General features: G+C 31.5%; 1 protein-coding gene across 2 annotated transcripts in view; it reads left to right on the top strand.

Annotated features, from left to right (window-relative positions):
- Window positions 1–5,805: 5,805 nt before the first annotated feature.
- Window positions 5,806–10,853, top strand: part of LOC112520758 (cytochrome P450 71B4-like) — a 15,340-nt gene continuing 10,292 nt past the window's right edge. The window contains exons 1-2 of one of the 2 annotated variants that reach the window (XM_025129311.1): window positions 5,813–6,685; window positions 6,815–7,545. In XM_025129311.1, coding sequence (XP_024985079.1) covers window positions 5,819–6,685; window positions 6,815–7,429 — 1,482 coding nt within the window. In that variant the 5' untranslated portion in view covers window positions 5,813–5,818 and the 3' untranslated portion in view covers window positions 7,430–7,545. Of the gene's footprint in view, window positions 6,686–6,814; window positions 7,546–10,853 lie in introns of those variants that run through there. The other variant, XM_025129302.1, reaches the window with a different exon arrangement.

Raw genomic sequence — 10,853 nt, forward strand, 5'->3', positions numbered from 1 at the left:
TTTTTTAAATTCTTTTTTATTTTTTTAATTTGAAAAATTACTGACATAATATCTTTTGTTTTTAATCAAAATAAATTTCATCAATAATCTTTTATAAATGTAAATATTTTTTTTGGTATATTTTATTTTATATAATGCAAGTATTTTTTTTGGTTTAAAAAAGGTTTAGGGACTTTATCGCTCAAGATATGAATGTTCATTGGTTTTTTTCATTATTTTACTACGTTAATCAGTTTTATAGGTTATAAGGATGTACCTAACAGGTTTTAGAAAGTTCAAAGAGGTGTTTAACAGGTTTTGGAATGTTCAAGGACTTATTTGTTCCAAAAAATTGTCCAATGATTTAATCATTACAAACACTAAAGTTCATTGGATTTTTTAGACTTTTCTCTTTAGTAAAATATTAAATTAATCTTATTTATACCATGTAACACCCTCATTTTTATTTTTATTTTTTTTGTGTTACGTAATCTGAAACAAATTCCTAAATAAATACTCCAAAAGACGGCTAAAATAAAACCGTTTACAGCGGAAATCTTTGAATCAACCAAAAATTAACTTAAGTTCTAACCTACCTCATACCAGGTTAAGTTACAAAAGATCGACACAACGCTGCTAGACAAAATACTAAAAATAAGATGATAATTAACAACTCTCTAAGCGTGTCTTTTGCCCTTATCTAACCTCGAACTATCTGGCCCTGAGATGCATACTATAATCAGCTTATAAAGCTCAGTGAGTTCATGGTTTGTGTAAGTAAAATCATATCTTGACATATATGGCATATATGCATGCTTTATAATAAAAATCACAACTTTAAAAATATATATATTTAAAACACTGAAAATAAGAGATCTCATATAATGTTTAGTCGGGTATGGGTCATTTAGTCACAAACACACCCTGGGTTGATATGTCAGTCTTAATTGATCACCCACTTATCTGGGGTCGTGTTTTATACTGGTCGTGACTTGCTGGTCAAATGCCCACCCTTAAATCGTAAAACTTTAATATGGAATAACATGCTAGAGTTATTCGAAAACTGATTAAACACATAGCATGTCATACATGTAAAATATATCATAACATGTATGTAATTGAAATATCATGCATACGTACACATCATCAACAACTCATCATGCAAAAATAAATTTGTACTTAGGTATGCATCTCAGTGAAATCTCATGAAGGCTCACCTGATAACGAAGGTTGCTTAACTAACGTCGCTGACTGGTAACCTACAATTTATAATAGCGAATAACATATAAATGATTAATTTCTCCCAAAGGCTAACATAAAAGTCAACTTACGGTCAACTACGTCGACTAGGGTCAACCTTGGTCAACTATGCTTAAGAACGCTTCTCACATCAATTAAAATTATAGGAACCGTGAGTTCCGACATAAGGTGTATCGTCTAGCTATATATCTTAAAACGATATCACAAACGTGATTATTAAGTTATCTATTATATGATAGACATGTTAATAATTACATATTTCGAATTAAAAGCGTCATAATAAATTTACAACTCGAGTAACACTTCGTATAGTCAATTATTCATTTTATAACTCTATAAAATTATCTTTTATAAAATAAATGTCTAGACGATATATATATATATATATATAATATAAAACTCAAGAGCTACGCTTTAATCTCAATAAAAAAAATCATCTAATTATCCCTAAATAATTACATAGTTAAAGTAGTAAATTTCAACATTGACAGTATTTTTACAAAACAACATGGTCTCGTATTGCTCAAAATACACACTCTTTAATTTTAAAGGCATTTTGGTAATTTTAAAAAAATAAATAAAGTAAAGTTGAAATCTACACATCTAAAAATTTCCAAGGAACTTTCTGGAGTTAATAAAATTTTAGAAGTTAAGTTTAATTTTCTAAATTTTGGGGTTATAATAAAAATTTATTAACAAAAGTCAGTTAATTATTAAACATAAGGAATTTCTAATCCTAAATAACATGAAATGGTGTCTTATCAAAATGGTTAATGCATGCCTCCCCTCAACAGGAAGTCATGAGTTCGATCCCTATGCTCAACACATATAATCATTTATTTTTAATGGGTCAAAATACAGGTTTATGGGTCGGATTTGGGCCCGACTCAACCCGGTCGAAACCCCAAAAATACCCAGCAGCCATGGCTACGTTAATTCCCGATTTTGAGCTCCGATTTGACCCTTTTTTGATCTTTTTTCCTCATTCTTTTTGTACTAAAACCTTAGTAATATTTTTACCAACATTTTGACATAATAAAAAATAAATTTTCGTCAAGAAATGAGTTCCATTTTCTCATTTAAAGTTTTAGTTTTAAACTAACCGAACGAAACTTTAAACTTCAAAATCGAACCATAAAACACCAAATCTGAAACATAAGGCTACTAGGGTTCCATAGAGGACTAAAAAACGAAGCTAACCATATAAAGAACATGAATTTTGGCTGAATATTTTACCTCTAATCGACGAGAAACGATGATTTTTTGACTTGAACTTCAACTCCGGTTTTCTCCTTCAAAACTCCACGAAAAACCGAGTGGTTTCGAGCTAAATGAAGAAGACAACGAGACCTACTTAAATCTTGTTTTATTTGGCTTATTCGTTGACCAACCGAGCCAATAGGAGCTCTCTAAACATTTCATTGAAAAATCGTTTTCAAATTTTCAGAGTTTGTACTATTTACAAAACAGGTCCCTCAAAGTTGGATCACTTTTCACCAGACACTACCCCTGTACTATGAGAAATGACCTACAACCCCCTGGCTTGATTTTTTCTTTCACTTTTGGTTCGATTTTTAAACTTCTTTTAATTTCTTTATTTTAATATATATATATATATATAAGTACGTGTGTGTTTTATAATTCAAAAAGAAAAAAAATGAAAAGAATATTAATGAAGGTAAAATTATTTATTCCTCGAAATTTTGGGTTTTACATACCAAATTTGTATATACTTTTGTTTGATTCTTATAACTGTTATAAATTTCAGAAACATTTCTATAAGATTACAAAACTTAAATTTATATCTGAAAGGAGGTAGAAGTCCCACGGGTCGTGAATTTCTTTTCCCGGAGAAGAAGCAATGACGGTATCTGGAGAATACGAAGCTTCACTGTTCCCTGGGATTGGCTGGATACTCTGAATCATAGAACTCTAATGAAATATATGATCAACCAGTGTAGCATGCCTGAATCTAAATGGGGTTCGCGGTGGTGAAGGAAATGGATCGAAAATAAAATCTCTTATATCGAATTCAAAGTGGTTCCCTTATTAGGGATCCCTGGGGAAGAGGATCAAGTTAGCCACTTGTTCATCATTAGAGGACATTATTCGTAAGAATTTTCCCTTATTTTTTCTGACTTTCTTTATAAAATTTTCTAATTTATGAATACTAATCGGTTAACAGCCGACCGCTCTACCACTGAGCTACTAGGAACAATGAGACGTTGATAAGATCCATCCATTTAGCAGCTTATACCTTATAAGTCATTATAAACTTCTAGGGGTGCTTATGGGTTGGGTTGATCAGGTTGAAGACATTAAATAACTCAACCTAAAATTGACGATTTGAAAGTTTTCTATCCAACCCAACCTAACCCATGTGGGTTGGTCAGTTTGATAGAGTTGTGTTAAAATAAAATAAAATCAACATTGAGAACATAAAAAATAAAGGAAACATTCGTTTGAAATATGTTCAATCATTCAAGAGAATATACGAGTTTATCAAATATTTATGTACTACATATAACCTTTTAGTAATGTCCTTCTATGAGTTTCATTGCTCGTTATTCCGAGTCGTTTTTGGTAACCTATACATATTAAAGAGAAATACAAATAATTTAGAGAAAACCGCTAAAACTTTATCGGGTATCAGGTTGGTCGGACCGTTTACTTTGGACCTAACCCAATTTCAACCCAATAAATTCGGTTTGTCTTAATTTCGTATAGATTATATGACGGGTTAACTCAGATTGAGTTTTTCAAGTTGGGTTATCTGGGTTGATCGTTTTTTGATCACCCCTCTCCCCAAAACCTAATTTTGTTTGTTTTATTCAATTAGATGCAAGCATTTTATATGAAATAAACATTTTTATAGTCTTGATATTTTAAAATCATATATGATAAAAAATAATCAGAATATTTTGTGACTATAAATGCTCCAACAAAAGTCAATGGTTGAAAATTTTACGGATTCCTTTAATGGTTTCTTTCACAACAATATTGACATGAATATAACTTTTCCTTTTAAGTATATAATAATTTTTTTTTATTAATCTGGATATCCAACCCGCTAATCTGCTATGCAAGCTGACTAATTTCAGGACGACCATCTGCTTTGCAGATAGCCCGAAATCAGCGCATTTGAACCTCCGTGGCCACCAAGGGGATTTTTATTTCTCCTTGGATTTGAACTTGAGACTTTCTGGTACTTTTGATCTTTGGAGCCAAACTCAAACCAATCAGGCACCACCCTTGTGGTTGTATATAATAATATTTATATATAACAAATATAAAAATTAAATTTACACATCCTCCTTATTTTTAATGAGGTTTGAACTCTTAATCTTTCAAAAAAAATAAAGACACTGGATACCGCTAGGACAAAATCTCTTTAGATTATGTTTTCTGTATTCATGTTTTAAGATTTCTTTAAAGATGAACAATAGTCAACTTTCTGCATTTATTTTTTCTTTTGAAAATTGATGGACTCCGTGACCTTCTTCTCCGCCACAAATAAAAAGTGGGAAACCATAGAAGCGGTAGGGTGTTGATAAAGAAACGGATGATAGAATTGGTGAATGATTGGTTTCAGAACAGTGAGAAACGTAGGAAGAAACTTAAATCATTGATCACTTTTAATCTCATGTCCACTTATGATTATGCTTTAGAACAAAATTAATCTGGTATATCTTAGTGTACCTCATTAGCTAGTGTTGATATCCAATTAGGATTGATCCAAGGGTCGAGATCTCTTCTTACGTGTTTTACAATAACTTCTGTTCTCACCGGAACCCAACCCTGATAAAATTAACTCGGATTTAAATTCTATGATTTACATATACTATATGTTTGTTGTCAATGAAAGATTTATCTCAGTGTTGTAGACGATGTTTTGTATAGTATTGGCAGGGATGGACCCAGAATTTTTTTCAAACGGTGGCACCATTTGACTATAAGAAAAAACTATAGGGAAAAAATTTCAAATAATGGTACCGGTTGACTATAAAAAACAAATATATATAATATTTTTCAATTGGTGACACTATTTAACTAAGAAAATGACACTAACAAGATTTGAATTTAGGTCTGGAGTGGAATAAAAGCCTTGCAAACCAACTCTACCAAATAAAACTTGTTTTCATTGTAGTTTCAAAATACATATAGTGGCACAGAACAGTTTAATACGGTTGTACCTTTCACGAACCTAAATTTTTTTACCCTTCGACGGAGAAATAATACGGTGGCACCACCATGTGTATTGGGTTTTGTGGTTAGAATTACTTGGATAATTTTCTATATCGTGTTTGAAAATCACTTTCTAAATACTGTATCTCGCCCCTATTATGCCTTGGGTTTATATGAAATTAGTACCGGGATAATCTAAAAAAATCATATGCGAAATAAAACACTACTTTGATCACGAAATTATATATTTATAAGGAAGATCGACGGTTACGACGGTTAAACGGACGTAACCATTAATATTTGCCTCAAATCAGCGACGGTCTTAGACAAGATCGCGGATTTCTATAAATAGAAAACGAGGAAATCATCACTACACATCCAAAAATCTATCCACATGGATATCCCTTCATACTTTCTTCCAACACTGATACTCTTCTTTACCTTCATCTTCATATACACTTTACGCCGGAAAACCTCATCCACCACCACCTGTAACCTTCCCCCTAGCCCTCCATGGCTTCCGGTGATCGGAAACCTTCATCAAGTGCTTGGAAAAGACATCCATCGAACCCTGTGGGATCTCTCCCAGAAATACGGTCCGGTTATGCTTCTTCACCTTGGTACCCAACCATTTCTCGTCATTTCCTCTACTGAAATGGCCAGTCAGGTCCTAAAAACACACGATCCGGATATGTGTACGCGACCGATCTCTCAGGGTTCCAAGCGATTATCGTTCAACTACATGGACGTTGCCTTCTCGCCTCACAGCGATCATTGGAGGGAAATGCGAAAGGTTTTGGTATCCGAGTTCTTGGGTGCTAAAAGGAGTAGAATGTTTAAAAAGGTAATGGAGATAGAGATGGAGAGTCTGGTTCGTTCTCTTTCTGCAAACACCATTGTTAACCTAGATGACAAGCTTTTACATCTGGTAGATGATGTTGTTTGTAAGGTTGCATTAGGTAAGAGCTATAGAGATGAGATGTTTAATGGTAAAACAACGAAAGAGATAGTTGATGAAACTGTAGTCATGCTCAGTGGTTCGTTTTCGGATATTTTTCCGACGTTTGGGTGGATTTTGGATAAATTAAGTGGGTGGAATCGAAGGTTGGAGAAGTGTTTTAGTGATTTTGATGGGTTTCTGCAAATGGTTCTTGATGAACATCTTGATCAGAATGCCAGAAAAGATAGCGATCATGAAAATGATCTTGTTGATGACTGTATTTCTCGGCTGACTGCTGATGAAATGAAGGGACTTCTGATGGTAATTGAACACTTTTCTTTTAAAATTATTTGATGATCAACACATTTATTGTTTGACTGTATATTAGAAATTTTAGACATATTTGATGTAATATGGTAATGACTTTGAGAATTTATATAAACATCACAGAATGTGCTTAACGGAGCAATCGACACAAGTGCTGTAACCATGGTGTGGGCAATGTCCGAGATCATTAAAAATCCCCGAATAATGCAAAAGCTGCAAAACGAAATTCGAAGCTGTGTTGGAAGAAAATCGAGAGTGGATGAATCAGATATCACGAAGATGAGATACTTGAAGATGGTAGTGAAGGAGACGCTACGATTGCACCCTCCTCCTCCATTTTTGATCACACGGGAATGCGTAAGCCGGTGTCAGATCGGTGGATACGATGTGTTCCCCGGGACAAAAGTGATGATCAATTCTTGGGCGATCGGAAGGGACCCAAGAATCTGGAAAGAGAACCCAACGGAGTTTCATCCAGAGCGGTTTGAAGAAATTCAGGTCGATTTCGGAGGGAAGCATTTTGAGATGGTGCCGTTTGGAGGGGGCCGAAGAGCGTGTCCAGGGTATAATTCGGCTGTTTCGACCGTAGAGTTTACGMTTGCAAACCTTCTTTACTTGTTCGATTGGGAAACAGTAAAGAAGGGAGATTTGGACATGGAAGAGGAAGGATTCCAACTTATTCGTAGGAAAACACCACTTTGCCTCGTGCCCATAAAGTACAATGGCCAACAACAATAATGCTTTCCTTTCTCTAGACTTCAAAATTAAATAAGGTTTAGTTTAATTAATTAACGATGTATTTTGAGACTATTTCCTTCCACGTTTCGTTTGACTTTTCTTGAATGAATGATTGGTATTAAAGAAATGTCATAAGAAACGTAGGGCCATCAAGTTATGGTGATTGCATGATCTGACACTCTGATAATAACCTCGATGAATGTAACGTATTCCTTACAAAACATGAATTTCATCCAAAAAAAACTATTCAAGGAAATTTGTCTCGGTAATTATCTCTGGATCATCCAGAAAATACCAATAGTTCGATAAAATCTGATGTTTTTCGAGAAAATACTAACGGATCACCCAAAGAATACCTGAGTAATCTGTCACTGATTTGAATTACTCACCCATAATTTACCCATCAACTTCTTTTGACAATTTTATGACAAATCACTTTTTAACGACAGATTTCTCAACGAAAGGTTCGTAATCAAAAGTCTTCCCTTTGATAGTTTGCAATATACATGGATTCCCTTGGGTCTTTCATAAGCTTGTCCCTAAAAAAACGATTTTGGTAAATAACCAAATATGATACTTGGGCTAGGTATAACTTTCCTAGCTATAACACAAAAAATCTAATTATGACATCTTTTCTCCCCCATTTCACACCCACTTCCTTTTTTGTTTATCGGTTTCGAGAAGGGCAAAATGCATAAAATAACAATCTACTTGTATAAATTTTTTTATTATAACATTGTACTTTCAGTTTTTCTTATTACAACAATGTACTTTCGAACTATTTTTTTATTAGGACATTGTATTTTGAAAAATTTACCTATTATAGCATTGGGTAACCTTTTTATTTAAATTTACCCATTATGCTAGGTTTCCATGCTACCTCATTGTCCATATAGGTTGTCCACATGTACTATAGTGATGCGACTTTCTTATTATAGTATTGCACTTTCAAAATTATTTTATTATAGTATCTATTAGTTCTTATTAAACAATTTACTTTTAATTTTAATGTTTAGATATTTTACATGTTATTTAATAAATATATTAAATGAATTAAAAAAATTGTTCCTTTTTTACAAAAAATATTATCTTTTAAAGAATATATTATATTTGTTCAAAAAAATTTATTTGACGTACAAATATATTAAATCAATTAGATTTTTTGAATTATTTATTAATATAACAATATTAAAAATTGTAGATCACAATTTATTTCGTTAACATTTTAGAGAGAACTTTAATAGTTATGTATTTTTTTAACAACATAAAATAAGAAGTGTTGTTTTTTTTACAAAAAAAAATATATCTCGAAAATAATGTACCGTATTTATTTAAGAAATATTTTACTCTAGAATATTTAATTTGCATGCAATATAATAAAAAAAATCAAAAAAATTAAATGTTTTTTTAAACCATATCAATGAAAAATGAAAATCACTAATAATAATTTGAAATAAGTTTTTATTTTAGTGAAGTCATCAAAATGATGTGTCATCCACATCATCTCATTAAGGCCACACAAGCAAAAAAAATCAAGTGGTTAATTGGTTTAAAAGATAACAGGTTAACCCATTGCTATAATAGGTAGATTTTTTAAAGTACGATGTCTTAATAAAAAGTAATTTGAAAGTACATTGTTGTAATAAAAAAATAAAATACTATAATAAAAATTTTTATAAAAATAAATTGTTATTTCATACATTTAACCCGTTTCAAAAATATCTTCATTAATAGGTCTTGATTACTAGTGAAGTATTGTTAGTATATATTATAATATTTTCTAAATAATTGTTTCATTTATATTCTTGACTCTTCAGGACAATCTAGAAGAATAAAAAGAATAATAAATTATAAATTAATCAAAATAATATAAAGAGTGAATTGTGATTTCCTATGTGTTTTGATGTTTACTATGAATAGGATTCGTATGCTATGTTTTTATTATACATCTGGAATCTGGTATTCCTAGTGCTCAATTTGTTATTTCATGGTTCTTATAATCAAGGTTTTATGATGAGATCAAACTTCAAACCTTACGAGTTACGATGAGACAACAACGTTAGTTTTATGAATATACGGTTGAAAAAGTTAGATTCATATAAAGTAATAAAAAAAAAAAACCATTGGTATCAAGTATATCGAGCCTATAAAAACTAATATTAAGAGTGCTAAATCGGGTTTAAATCTCATGAATCTTTACTTACTGCTTTCTTCAAATTTCGAAGAATTTGTGTTCGACTCTTTGTGTACGGAAATGAGAGTACGTATTTATCTATTTTAGGTTTTAGTTCTTGGATATCCTTTTTGTGTTTATTTAATTTTTAAGTCTCGTATATAATTAACATTTATCCTTTTAAGTTATATATTTAAAAATAACGCGTCACGTGCCATAACGTGTTACAACGCAATCCAAGCCTTAGAGTGAGTCATAAGAGTTAACGTGGCATTGAAACCAAACCTTGATGCCATTACAAATTTATTTAGAACTACGCTTGTGACTAATGAGCCGTTTATCAAATGTTTATCCGATAAGCGCTTACCCGCAAGAGACATTACCCTCACTTACCTTATCATGTAACATTATCAATCATCAAAACGGATTGTTGGTAAGCATCTTGAAGCCAGTAAGCGTTTAACGAGTAAGAGTCATCACCCCTCATTTACTAAGTAAGACTCTTGATCTTTGCGTTCCCTCTTATCAGGTAAGATTTTCGGTCCTTATTATGTTCATTCGGGAAGATAATTGAACAGATAAGTGCTTACCAAAGTAAGTATTTAGCAAAGGCTTTGAACATTGTTAAAAAAACTCTATTAACTATAACCATACTGGGTCACTTACCTTACTGGATAAACATGACAAAGGTCGAAAACCCACCTAGTAAAAACAATAATAAGGATTGAGAGTCTCACGCAGTAAGTGAATGCGACTCTTACTCAATAAAAGCTTACTGTATAAATTGTTGCATACAATATATCGTTTCGATAAATAACAATCTTATCCAGTAAAATAAGTTAGAATGTTAACTCTTATTGGTAAAAGTTTGGGTATGTAAATGGTCCCTAAGTTGAATCATGGAGCATTTTGATCTTTTTACGCAATCTTGTTTTGTATTTTTCCCTAAAATAAATAATAGATATTATCTATACTATATTATAAAATATTTGACAAAAACTCTTAAAAACAATTTTTATGCATGAAGTACTGTTTATTGACGCATATTACTTAAAATTTAAGATTACAAGTAATTTTACGTAAGTACAATTTATTAAACCTTTATTTTTAAATTCGTGTAACTAACTGCTGATAAACATAATTAAATAAATGATAAACATCCATTTTAAATATAGAAATCTAAAATATAATTAAGATAATTATTGAGTTTTAACATAATGTTTAATTATTATCTTTATAAAAAATTATATT

The sequence above is a fragment of the Cynara cardunculus genome (genome assembly GCF_001531365.2).
Source record: "Cynara cardunculus var. scolymus isolate 2C chromosome LG 1, CcrdV1, whole genome shotgun sequence".
In the NCBI taxonomy this organism is placed as follows: Eukaryota; Viridiplantae; Streptophyta; class Magnoliopsida; order Asterales; family Asteraceae; genus Cynara; species Cynara cardunculus.